This window comes from Python bivittatus, unplaced genomic scaffold, assembly GCF_059951505.1.
Source record: "Python bivittatus isolate LINGU-HERP-01145 unplaced genomic scaffold, Pbiv_v1 ctg000810_np1212, whole genome shotgun sequence".
Lineage (NCBI taxonomy): Eukaryota > Metazoa > Chordata > Lepidosauria > Squamata > Pythonidae > Python > Python bivittatus.
In genome coordinates this window covers 3,984,657-3,997,659 of record NW_028277111.1, presented here as the reverse complement: position 1 = coordinate 3,997,659, position 13,003 = coordinate 3,984,657, and the positions used below count along the sequence as shown (strand labels likewise).

At 49.5% G+C, this 13,003-nt stretch overlaps 2 protein-coding genes across 2 annotated transcripts; both read left to right on the top strand.

The window, feature by feature from the left end:
- Nucleotides 1-2,152: 2,152 nt before the first annotated feature.
- Nucleotides 2,153-5,569, top strand: LOC148213948 (proteasome subunit beta type-9-like). The gene is made up of 3 exons (XM_088129757.1): nt 2,153-2,343; nt 4,373-4,514; nt 5,382-5,569. Exons 2-3 carry the CDS (start codon nt 4,385-4,387, stop codon nt 5,507-5,509), a joined length of 258 nt encoding a protein of 85 aa, XP_087985883.1. The 5' UTR covers nt 2,153-2,343; nt 4,373-4,384; the 3' UTR covers nt 5,510-5,569.
- Nucleotides 5,570-9,502: 3,933 nt separating this feature from the next.
- On the top strand, nt 9,503-12,925 carry LOC148213947 (proteasome subunit beta type-9-like). The gene is made up of 3 exons (XM_088129758.1): nt 9,503-9,693; nt 11,728-11,869; nt 12,738-12,925. Exons 2-3 carry the CDS (start codon nt 11,740-11,742, stop codon nt 12,863-12,865), a joined length of 258 nt encoding a protein of 85 aa, XP_087985884.1. The 5' UTR covers nt 9,503-9,693; nt 11,728-11,739; the 3' UTR covers nt 12,866-12,925.
- Nucleotides 12,926-13,003: the final 78 nt, after the last annotated feature.

The window sequence follows — 13,003 nt, the reverse complement described above, 5'->3', positions numbered from 1 at the left end:
AGAAAAGTCAGTGTTGGCCACAACCTGGGATCAAGGCCTTGAGCTTTCCGAAGCACATAAAACAGAGCAGGCCTTCGATCACGGGCTTATGGCCAGCATCTTGACTCGTTTTTGTTTGGCCCTAGTGGAAAAACATGCTTTTCTTTCATTTGGAGGGGCCCTTAGGGCCACCAAATAGACGGGGCCCCACCACACTTATGTGCAGGGCAAAGGTTGCAGAAAGTAGTTTTGTGGTTTTATTTTGTCATGCTCATGGTCCTATTTTAGGGCTCACACTATAGTTTCTATGTCTTTCCCTCCTCAATATCTGGTGCCACTTGTCAGCCGCCTTTGCTTTCGAGGACTACAAAAAAACCTTCTTTTTTGCTCTTCTCAGTGAACGGAGGGACAGAGATTAACCAGGATCTCAGTATTCGCTTTCCAAGGATTGGCCTGGCTTATTTCTGCCCCCAAAACCTGTTGATCCAGTCAGTTGGGGTGTGGGGTTTAAATCAATGAGCAGGGCGTCCTACCAGCTTTTATGAACCCTACTTGATAGTTTTACTTTTAACTGCATGTGTGTTTGGAGGGGGGCATCCAAATCTGCAAGACGTTGGGCACGGAGTCACAAGCCAAGCCCGGCCCCTCTTGCACGCGTGAACAGAAGGGGTGGGTTTCCATTGCAACACTGTGCGATGAACGGATGGGTCCCGGGCGCTGCTCTCAGCCGTTTCCTTCTGACACCAATAATAAACCGTGTGTGCCATTTTTTTAAAAAGTTGCCGCTTTTATTGAGCGTGAGCAGCTGCCCACTGTCCCGCGGAATAGGCAGCGTACCAATGTAGGCAAAGAAATGGATAAATGAAATGTGCTGACTTGCGGGGAACGCTACAGCCGCTACCGTGCTTAGAAATATATGTCAAACATTAAGAAGTCACCTCTGCGTTCGACTGCTGGCAAAAGCTGAGCCTCAAGTCAGAAAAGCGAAAGAGGAATGTTTTTCCTGTGCGGCTGGGAGCAAGAAAGCCTCCTTTCCCTCACCTCCAAACAAGGAAAAATGTGCCTCCAGCAGTCCTTTAATCTCTAATCCCCATAGTTAATTCCAGTGACTTGGTGTCCATGGAAGGGAGCCAAACTGCCTGTGGTGGGGAAAGCATCTCTGGGGCAGCGGCGCCCCTGGTGGCCATGGAGAGACAGCGCTTCTTTTTTATCACCTGAGTTCCCAGAAAAGGCAGGGCGCATTTGTGGATCTAGTTGGCTGCCATCAAAGGGTCATGTGCTCCTTGCAGGGAGCAGCTGGAAAGTCCCCCATCCAAGGCCAGGATTCCTGTGGCTGTCATGGGTGTTGCTCGCAGCCCTTTCCTTCCCAAGCTCTGTTTTTTCTTTTTCCTGTTCCATTTGCACGGCAGTGCTATACGTGCCTACTCCGGAGTAAGCCCTCCTGAGTTCAGTGGGATTTATTCCCAAACGAATGCGTAGACGATTACAGCCTGCACGGTGCCCATTGCTTTGTTTTCTCGGAGGGAAGCATAGGTAGATGATAGAACCTAAGGTAGTGATGATTATACCCATTTTACAGATGGGGAAGACAGAGAAGCTAACCTCAGGATCATTCCTTCCCCTTCTCCTTCTCCTCTACACTTCCCTCTGCATCCCTAGCCAACAGTTCCTTAACATTGGATCTGTGCTTAGAAATCCCTCTCCAGCACATTCAATTTATTTTTACTAATCCAGAACAGCCAAAATAGTATTTATAATCCTCATGTGCCCCTCAGTTTCATCTGCGCTGTGCAAAGAGGAAGCAAACAGAGAGTCTGCTGAAATTAGGCCCCAGTGATGGTAGAAGAGTCTGTCCTTTCTACACTTATCAGGAATTAAATCCCATTGCAGGCAGACCTTCCTTCTGAGTCAATATGCACAGGAACCGACTGAGAAGCATCAACATCAAGGAATGCAATAGTTGGGTTCACACATCTGGTTGTCCACAGTTTGCTTAACATGGTTTTCTGAATGAATTACACAGGCTGAGTTTAAAAATCCTTAGCATTCCCGGTTTAAACATCAACATAACCGCATCAACCTACAATATGCTGAGCCCAAATTAATTAATCACATCACAGTTTCGTGTGCAGTGTGGTCTTCATGGGAAGCCCTTTGGGCCTGCTCCCCCAAACTGCAGACGGAGAGACGACTTGAGGCCCGACTGAGCAGGCTCTGCCGTTCCCCTTTCCCCACAGCCTGGAGACGGAGGCGCCTCCACGGGTCCTGGCTGCAGCCACCTTGGTGAGAGCCCTCAGCTACAAGCACCCGGAGCTCTCGGCCCACCTCCTGGTGGCCGGATGGGACCCCCAGAACGGCGGGCAGGTAGGTCCAGCGGGGGAAAGGGAGGCGTTCAAGAGCCCCGTGGAGAAGAGGCTGCTCGGTGGGGAAATATTCAGGACTTTCCCTTCAGCAAATCACCGTGCCAGGAAGCTACACCCATTGAATTTCTGCCCACTATGCCATGCTCACTTTAAAAAAGAAGCAGCAGCAACCTTAGGATAGAATTAGGGAAGTTCCATACTGCAAACTTAAACTTGTTTACGAACACCAAGAACAGGAAGGGGTTGTTTGGCTGTCTTCAGACAACATCCTTAACCTGGTTAGTTAATTAATTCATTCTCTGAAACGGCAACACCTGGATGAATTGTGCTGATCCTCCAAAGCTAAGCAGGGTCAGAGCTGATGAGTGCTCGGAGGGGCCACCAGAATTTGAAAACCATCCTTGCAGAGGAAGGGCCAACCGTTTCCATATGGTTAGGAAGAGAATTATACGGACATCCAGGAACTGAACAGAAGAGTCTTTACTTACCTTGGGTCCCCACAACATTTTGAACTAGAAATTAACCAGACGAGCCATTAAAGATTAACGTTAATTAAGTTCCGCATACTGCATACATGTAATTTCCAGGTCTTCAGCTGCCCTGGTTAAGGGTGTTATGTGAGCGCAGCTGTTGTGTTAGCTTGGCAAAATGCCCATCGCTGCCCAGCAGCTGAAAAGGAGAAGGAGTCTCAGGTGGAGGACTGGCCGAGGGTGCTGGGAGCCTACCCTTCTGAGTGTCACCCCTTCCAGACCCCCCACCCCAAATCCTCCCAGCTGCTCCTTCCTGAGCAAGGCCAGAGTAAAAAAGGCTGCAGAGGAAGACAAAGGCGGGTCACAATCCTTTGTGCTGCGTTTACCCTACACTATTAACCTCGTTACTGAATTAACCCGTTTTCTGGGTTCACCCCATATGCTGAACCGTAGCATATGTAGAGCCGTGACACGCGTGGGGCGGAAGAGGCCACAGAGGCCATCTAGCCCAGCCCGCTGCTCAGGGTGGGAACCCACTCAATCAACCCGGACAAGAGGCCTTCAGGACCTGGCTTGAAGACCTCCAGCGAGGGGAAGACCGCCCTGTTCCAGGCAGATGCTCCCACTGCTTAAGGCTCTTACCTTCGGGCATCTCCTCCTAATAACGCTCAGCCTGAATTTGCTTTCTTTTGGGGGGTCCTTGTCCTGCTTCCGGTAGCACCAGAGAACATCCACCCCCTCTTGCATGTGGGTGTCTTCTCATATTTCCCCGTAACTATTCTATGAGGAGCTAAGTATCTCTACTTCTTGAACAGATCGTCCTAGGATTTCATGACCGTACTCTTTATCCTCCTCGTAGCTCTTGCCAAACCGCTCCAGCTTCTCCGTGTCTTTCATAAAATGTGGAGCCCAGAACTGGACACAGTACCCGAAATACAGCCTAACCAGTGGGAATATTACCTTCCATGAGGTCGTGTTTCTCTTAATACAGCCCAAGATTGTATTGGCCTTGTTCACTGCTGCATCACCTTGCTTGCTCAGCTCTAGCCGACAGCCTATTAAGGCCCCTAGATCCCTCTCACATGCACTGCCACGTAGCCAGATCTTCCCAGTCCTGTGTTGTGAATGTGATACTTCTGTTTATAGTAAAGCTAAGGAGAATTCGATGTGAGAAACCTTCAGCTCTTTCACAACATCGCCATTCTCAGGTTTATTATATTGGACAAGCCATTCATTCATTCATTCATTCATTCATTCATTCATTCATTTGACTTACATGGCTGCCTAGCTATACATGACAATCCTGGTGGCTCACAACATTTCATTAAAACACAATACATATAACCAACAGAACCCAGCACCAACATCGTACATCCCAACCACAAGGATGTTGTTCCTGTTAACCAGGAACTTTTATCCAGCTTCATAATTAGGAAGGTTCCCTTTATTACCCCAAGAATAATAGTGCGCATGATAAATATATATTTGGCTACCACAATATTTCAGTTTGCTGAGTTTGCCCCACAAACTGGGATTCATCCTCCCCTTCCGTCCTAACAGGTCTACGGTACGATGGGAGGAATGTTGAACCGGCAGCCATTTGCCATTGGAGGATCAGGAAGCACCTTCATTTACGGTTATGTGGATTCTGCTTACAAATCTGGGATGGATCGGGAGGAATGTCGTCAGTTCACCAAAAACGGTACCTGTGTGGTTGTGTCCATTGTGGGTTGCTGGGGAGGAGATGAATAGAGAATGAATTGAGAACATCATGAAAGGTTGAAGGAGCAGTGGTGTGGAAGGTTAAGGCAGTCTTTCTCAACCTTGGGAAGTTTAAGATGTGTGGACTTCAAGTCCCAGAATTCCCCAGCCAGCCTTCCCAAGATTCCCCAAGTTCCCAAGGTTGAGAAAGACTGGGCTAAGGCGATGGACACAGACCAGGGAGAGCAGGTTCAGTTCCCCACCTGACACGGAGTAACTTCAAGCCGATCGTTCCCTCTCAGCCCAACCGAGCTCACAGGCTCTTGCTGTGATAAAACGGACGAAAACGTCCGTGTCCAGCGCCTGCAGCTCACAAAGGAAAAGACAGGTCATAAATCACAGGAGCATAAATTCTTGAGTCCAAACTCCTGCTCAGGGCAGGAGTCGAAGCAGCCCAGCACAGGGCTGTCCAGCCTCTGCTGGAAATGCAATAATGCAGTCTAAAAACGAAAGCAGAATCCAGTTTGGCTTTCTAAGAAAACATGCGGGCCTCGGCCAGGCCAGGAGCCTTCCTGGAAATGAAACTGATGGGAATTGACACTTTGCCAGAATTCCAGCTTCCCCTTTTTAAAGGGGCAAGAATTTGTTTATATTTTTAGCTGAAGTCAGGCCATGCGGTGAGTGGACAGTTCCCCCTGGAGGCGTGGTTTGAAGTGATGCCAAGTAGCTGATTGGGAAATGGTCACTTTGGGGGAAGGCCACGCCACCTTTTCTTGGATGCGATTGGTGTAGCTCTGGGCCCGGCTCCTTATTTTGGTCCAATCGGCTGCTCCGGGGCAGGTTTTAACTCTTTCTTTCCCTCCTCCAGCGATTGCCCTGGCGATGGTCCGGGACGGTTCCAGCGGGGGTGTCATTTACCTCGTCACCATCACCAAAGATGGCGTCAAGGAAGAGGTTGTTTTAGGAGATGCCATCCCCAGATTTTATGACGAATGAATGTGCCTCTCAACCTTCTCCCTCTCTCTCCGCTTTTTTAAACCATTAAAGTTGCTGAATGGAAACCACGGGCTGAATTCCTGGGTTCTCACAGCTTGACACACACGCTGTAGTGAATGCTGGCGTGCAAGACGCTGGTTCAGCAATTAAGAGGCCAAAATGTAGAAGTTGAGATAAGCAAATAGTCCTCATTCAGCAACCACTCATTCAGCGACCGTTCAAGGTTGGGGGGTTCTCACCGTGGAACCCCAAATTCTATCCAGGGCCACCCATAACTTGGTGGCTTGAGTTGCTCTGGACTCAGTTCATTCCTCGAAGAGGCGAGGTAAGGAGAAAGTGGTCTAATTTATTTATTGGATGAACTGATTGATCGATCGATGGATTGACTGACTGATGTCCTGCCTTTCTGCTCTGGAAAGGACTCAAGGCAGCTAACAAAACTGTGAAAACAAAGCAGAATATTAAAAGCTGAGAACACAGATTAAAAACAACACTAAAGCAGGCGCTGAAATCATAGAGCGTTTAAAAGCTGGGTGGAAAGATGTGTTTGGGGGGCTTTTTGAAAGGCTGGGGGGGCAAAGGCGTCTCCCCAGGAAGGCTGTTCCACAGCTGGGGAGCCACGGAGGGGAAGGGCCTCTCCCCCTGCCGAAAGAGGGGCCCTGGACAGTGGGGGCGTCTTCCCAAGGCCTCTCTGCACGTCTGAACAGCTGATGGTTCTTCCAGTAGTCAAGCCTTAAGATGGTTGGGCCCTCAAAGATTAAAAGCAGCACCTGTCATGGTGCCCGGAAGCAGATGGCAACAGCACAGACCTTTCGATGGATTTTTTGATTGATTATGTGCCATCATGTTGTTTTCAATCCTAGCGACCACACCGTTTTCTCCACGACCTTTCAGTCCAGGCATTCAATCTGACCGCGCTACTTTGCACCCATTAGCAGTCCACCTGTCCCTTTTGCACCAATTGCAACTTCAAGGGTTGCCCCGCTCAGCGCCTGGTACAGTAGTCAAGACAGGGTGTAACCAAGGCTTGAAAAACTATCGCCACATTCCACTAGCTCAGGAAGGGACGCAGGTGGGCACCGGCCTCGTGAGGCCAAGGGGAGCCTTGCCACACCTGCCCCCTCAACTCCTCGGACAGCGGAGGATCGATGCGCCCCCCAGGCTGGGAACGTGCTCTTTTCCATGGCATGACGCAGCTGCAGCCTCTCCAAGATGCTGTTGGAGTCTCAGGCTTCCCATTCAAGGTCACAACATCTGGATAACACACCTGGAGTCCCCATTCTTTTGTTTATAACAGTGGGTAGCCCACCACCCTCCAGGTATTGTTGGAGTCGAACCTCCATTATCCCCGATCTTTACAACTCCCATTGTTCTTTCTCTGGCTGAGGCTGATGCAGCTCAACAACACCTGGGTGGCCACCAGTTGTCCCCTCTGGCTTGGGAAGCTCCACAGGTGAGGAAGCACAAGGAACCCCTCATGTGAGCCCACCGGGGTCCTCCTCTTCCATGAAAGTACAACCCCAGAGTGGTCTCCGGCTCTGCTCGTCTTCTGGCCCCTGAAAGGAAAGCATGTTCTGGGGCACCAACTTTCAGGGCCGTTGATCTCTTGGTGGCCTAAGGGGGGAGCTCTATGCCCTGAAAAAATGAGGAGAAGAAAGTGGTATCAGTGGAGCACAAAGTGAGATCTACATAGAATAGGTGTGACGTACTTCTGATCAGAGGTGATCGGTGATGAACGGGCAAAGATAAGGGAAATTAGCCCCCAAGGTAGGAGGACGGTCATTTCGATCATAGGGGAAATATTCCTTAGCTTCATGAGGTGGGGCCTGTAGGAGTGGGGTCAGAAAAGTCAGTGTTGGCCACAACCTGGGATCAAGGCCTTGAGCTTTCCGAAGCACATAAAACAGAGCAGGCCTTCGATCACGGGCTTATGGCCAGCATCTTGACTCGTTTTTGTTTGGCCCTAGTGGAAAAACATGCTTTTCTTTCATTTGGAGGGGCCCTTAGGGCCACCAAATAGACGGGGCCCCACCACACTTATGTGCAGGGCAAAGGTTGCAGAAAGTAGTTTTGTGGTTTTATTTTGTCATGCTCATGGTCCTATTTTAGGGCTCACACTATAGTTTCTATGTCTTTCCCTCCTCAATATCTGGTGCCACTTGTCAGCCGCCTTTGCTTTCGAGGACTACAAAAAAACCTTCTTTTTTGCTCTTCTCAGTGAACGGAGGGACAGAGATTAACCAGGATCTCAGTATTCGCTTTCCAAGGATTGGCCTGGCTTATTTCTGCCCCCAAAACCTGTTGATCCAGTCAGTTGGGGTGTGGGGTTTAAATCAATGAGCAGGGCGTCCTACCAGCTTTTATGAACCCTACTTGATAGTTTTACTTTTAACTGCATGTGTGTTTGGAGGGGGGCATCCAAATCTGCAAGACGTTGGGCACGGAGTCACAAGCCAAGCCCGGCCCCTCTTGCACGCGTGAACAGAAGGGGTGGGTTTCCATTGCAACACTGTGCGATGAACGGATGGGTCCCGGCGCTGCTCTCAGCCGTTTCCTTCTGACACCAATAATAAACCGTGTGTGCCATTTTTTAAAAAGTTGCCGCTTTTATTGAGCGTGAGCAGCTGCCCACTGTCCCGCGGAATAGGCAGCGTACCAATGTAGGCAAAGAAATGGATAAATGAAATGTGCTGACTTGCGGGGAACGCTACAGCCGCTACCGTGCTTAGAAATATATGTCAAACATTAAGAAGTCACCTCTGCGTTCGACTGCTGGCAAAAGCTGAGCCTCAAGTCAGAAAAGCGAAAGAGGAATGTTTTTCCTGTGCGGCTGGGAGCAAGAAAGCCTCCTTTCCCTCACCTCCAAACAAGGAAAAATGTGCCTCCAGCAGTCCTTTAATCTCTAATCCCCATAGTTAATTCCAGTGACTTGGTGTCCATGGAAGGGAGCCAAACTGCCTGTGGTGGGGAAAGCATCTCTGGGGCAGCGGCGCCCCCTGGTGGCCATGGAGAGACAGCGCTTCTTTTTTATCACCTGAGTTCCCAGAAAAGGCAGGGCGCATTTGTGGATCTAGTTGGCTGCCATCAAAGGGTCATGTGCTCCTTGCAGGGAGCAGCTGGAAAGTCCCCCATCCAAGGCCAGGATTCCTGTGGCTGTCATGGGTGTTGCTCGCAGCCCTTTCCTTCCCAAGCTCTGTTTTTTCTTTTTCCTGTTCCATTTGCACGGCAGTGCTATACGTGCCTACTCCGGAGTAAGCCCTCCTGAGTTCAGTGGGATTTATTCCCAAACGAATGCGTAGACGATTACAGCCTGCACGGTGCCCATTGCTTTGTTTTCTCGGAGGGAAGCATAGGTAGATGATAGAACCTAAGGTAGTGATGATTATACCCATTTTACAGATGGGGAAGACAGAGAAGCTAACCTCAGGATCATTCCTTCCCCTTCTCCTTCTCCTCTACACTTCCCTCTGCATCCCTAGCCAACAGTTCCTTAACATTGGATCTGTGCTTAGAAATCCCTCTCCAGCACATTCAATTTATTTTTACTAATCCAGAACAGCCAAAATAGTATTTATAATCCTCATGTGCCCCTCAGTTTCATCTGCGCTGTGCAAAGAGGAAGCAAACAGAGAGTCTGCTGAAATTAGGCCCCAGTGATGGTAGAAGAGTCTGTCCTTTCTACACTTATCAGGAATTAAATCCCATTGCAGGCAGACCTTCCTTCTGAGTCAATATGCACAGGAACCGACTGAGAAGCATCAACATCAAGGAATGCAATAGTTGGGTTCACACATCTGGTTGTCCACAGTTTGCTTAACATGGTTTTCTGAATGAATTACACAGGCTGAGTTTAAAAATCCTTAGCATTCCCGGTTTAAACATCAACATAACCGCATCAACCTACAATATGCTGAGCCCAAATTAATTAATCACATCACAGTTTCGTGTGCAGTGTGGTCTTCATGGGAAGCCCTTTGGGCCTGCTCCCCCAAACTGCAGACGGAGAGACGACTTGAGGCCCGACTGAGCAGGCTCTGCCGTTCCCCTTTCCCCACAGCCTGGAGACGGAGGCGCCTCCACGGGTCCTGGCTGCAGCCACCTTGGTGAGAGCCCTCAGCTACAAGCACCCGGAGCTCTCGGCCCACCTCCTGGTGGCCGGATGGGACCCCCAGAACGGCGGGCAGGTAGGTCCAGCGGGGGAAAGGGAGGCGTTCAAGAGCCCCGTGGAGAAGAGGCTGCTCGGTGGGGAAATATTCAGGACTTTCCCTTCAGCAAATCACCGTGCCAGGAAGCTACACCCATTGAATTTCTGCCCACTATGCCATGCTCACTTTAAAAAAGAAGCAGCAGCAACCTTAGGATAGAATTAGGGAAGTTCCATACTGCAAACTTAAACTTGTTTACGAACACCAAGAACAGGAAGGGGTTGTTTGGCTGTCTTCAGACAACATCCTTAACCTGGTTAGTTAATTAATTCATTCTCTGAAACGGCAACACCTGGATGAATTGTGCTGATCCTCCAAAGCTAAGCAGGGTCAGAGCTGATGAGTGCTCGGAGGGGGCCACCAGAATTTGAAAACCATCCTTGCAGAGGAAGGGCCAACCGTTTCCATATGGTTAGGAAGAGAATTATACGGACATCCAGGAACTGAACAGAAGAGTCTTTACTTACCTTGGGTCCCCACAACATTTTGAACTAGAAATTAACCAGACGAGCCATTAAAGATTAACGTTAATTAAGTTCCGCATACTGCATACATGTAATTTCCAGGTCTTCAGCTGCCCTGGTTAAGGGTGTTATGTGAGCGCAGCTGTTGTGTTAGCTTGGCAAAATGCCCATCGCTGCCCAGCAGCTGAAAAGGAGAAGGAGTCTCAGGTGGAGGACTGGCCGAGGGTGCTGGGAGCCTACCCTTCTGAGTGTCACCCCTTCCAGACCCCCCACCCCAAATCCTCCCAGCTGCTCCTTCCTGAGCAAGGCCAGAGTAAAAAAGGCTGCAGAGGAAGACAAAGGCGGGTCACAATCCTTTGTGCTGCGTTTACCCTACACTATTAACCTCGTTACTGAATTAACCCGTTTTCTGGGTTCACCCCATATGCTGAACCGTAGCATATGTAGAGCCGTGACACGCGTGGGGCGGAAGAGGCCACAGAGGCCATCTAGCCCAGCCCGCTGCTCAGGGTGGGAACCCACTCAATCAACCCGGACAAGAGGCCTTCAGGACCTGGCTTGAAGACCTCCAGCGAGGGGAAGACCGCCCTGTTCCAGGCAGATGCTCCCACTGCTTAAGGCTCTTACCTTCGGGCATCTCCTCCTAATAACGCTCAGCCTGAATTTGCTTTCTTTTGGGGGGTCCTTGTCCTGCTTCCGGTAGCACCAGAGAACATCCACCCCCTCTTGCATGTGGGTGTCTTCTCATATTTCCCCGTAACTATTCTATGAGGAGCTAAGTATCTCTACTTCTTGAACAGATCGTCCTAGGATTTCATGACCGTACTCTTTATCCTCCTCGTAGCTCTTGCCAAACCGCTCCAGCTTCTCCGTGTCTTTCATAAAATGTGGAGCCCAGAACTGGACACAGTACCCGAAATACAGCCTAACCAGTGGGAATATTACCTTCCATGAGGTCGTGTTTCTCTTAATACAGCCCAAGATTGTATTGGCCTTGTTCACTGCTGCATCACCTTGCTTGCTCAGCTCTAGCCGACAGCCTATTAAGGCCCCTAGATCCCTCTCACATGCACTGCCACGTAGCCAGATCTTCCCAGTCCTGTGTTGTGAATGTGATACTTCTGTTTATAGTAAAGCTAAGGAGAATTCGATGTGAGAAACCTTCAGCTCTTTCACAACATCGCCATTCTCAGGTTTATTATATTGGACAAGCCATTCATTCATTCATTCATTCATTCATTCATTCATTCATTCATTTGTCTTACATGGCTGCCTAGCTATACATGACAATCCTGGTGGCTCACAACATTTCATTAAAACACAATACATATAACCAACAGAACCCAGCACCAACATCGTACATCCCAACCACACGGATGGTGTTCCTGTTAACCAGGAACTTTTATCCAGCTTCATAATTAGGAAGGTTCCCTTTATTACCCCAAGAATAATAGTGCGCATGATAAATATATATTTGGCTACCACAATATTTCAGTTTGCTGAGTTTGCCCCACAAACTGGGATTCATCCTCCCCTTCCGTCCTAACAGGTCTACGGTACGATGGGAGGAATGTTGAACCGGCAGCCATTTGCCATTGGAGGATCAGGAAGCACCTTCATTTACGGTTATGTGGATTCTGCTTACAAATCTGGGATGGATCGGGAGGAATGTCGTCAGTTCACCAAAAACGGTACCTGTGTGGTTGTGTCCATTGTGGGTTGCTGGGGAGGAGATGAATAGAGAATGAATTGAGAACATCATGAAAGGTTGAAGGAGCAGTGGTGTGGAAGGTTAAGGCAGTCTTTCTCAACCTTGGGAAGTTTAAGATGTGTGGACTTCAAGTCCCAGAATTCCCCAGCCAGCCTTCCCAAGATTCCCCAAGTTCCCAAGGTTGAGAAAGACTGGGCTAAGGCGATGGACACAGACCAGGGAGAGCAGGTTCAGTTCCCCACCTGACACGGAGTAACTTCAAGCCGATCGTTCCCTCTCAGCCCAACCGAGCTCACAGGCTCTTGCTGTGATAAAACGGACGAAAACGTCCGTGTCCAGCGCCTGCAGCTCACAAAGGAAAAGACAGGTCATAAATCACAGGAGCATAAATTCTTGAGTCCAAACTCCTGCTCAGGGCAGGAGTCGAAGCAGCCCAGCACAGGGCTGTCCAGCCTCTGCTGGAAATGCAATAATGCAGTCTAAAAAACGAAAGCAGAATCCAGTTTGGCTTTCTAAGAAAACATGCGGGCCTCGGCCAGGCCAGGAGCCTTCCTGGAAATGAAACTGATGGGAATTGACACTTTGCCAGAATTCCAGCTTCCCCTTTTTAAAGGGGCAAGAATTTGTTTATATTTTTAGCTGAAGTCAGGCCATGCGGTGAGTGGACAGTTCCCCCTGGAGGCGTGGTTTGAAGTGATGCCAAGTAGCTGATTGGGAAATGGTCACTTTGGGGGAAGGCCACGCCACCTTTTCTTGGATGCGATTGGTGTAGCTCTGGGCCCGGCTCCTTATTTTGGTCCAATCGGCTGCTCCGGGGCAGGTTTTAACTCTTTCTTTCCCTCCTCCAGCGATTGCCCTGGCGATGGTCCGGGACGGTTCCAGCGGGGGTGTCATTTACCTCGTCACCATCACCAAAGATGGCGTCAAGGAAGAGGTTGTTTTAGGAGATGCCATCCCCAGATTTTATGACGAATGAATGTGCCTCTCAACCTTCTCCCTCTCTCTCCGCTTTTTTAAACCATTAAAGTTGCTGAATGGAAACCACGGGCTGAATTCCTGGGTTCTCACAGCTTGACACACACGCTGTAGTGAATGCTGGCGTGCAAGACGCTGG

Excerpts from the sequence above, each read along its gene's own strand:
- LOC148213947 (XM_088129758.1), top strand. The coding sequence starts at position 11,740 with ATGGGAGGAATGTTGAACCGGCAGCCATTTGCCATTGGAGGATCAGGA. Across the intron at positions 11,870-12,737 it reads TCGTCAGTTCACCAAAAACG|CGATTGCCCTGGCGATGGTC; the intron begins GTACCTGTGTGG and ends TCCCTCCTCCAG.
- LOC148213948 (XM_088129757.1), top strand. The coding sequence starts at position 4,385 with ATGGGAGGAATGTTGAACCGGCAGCCATTTGCCATTGGAGGATCAGGA. Across the intron at positions 4,515-5,381 it reads TCGTCAGTTCACCAAAAACG|CGATTGCCCTGGCGATGGTC; the intron begins GTACCTGTGTGG and ends TCCCTCCTCCAG.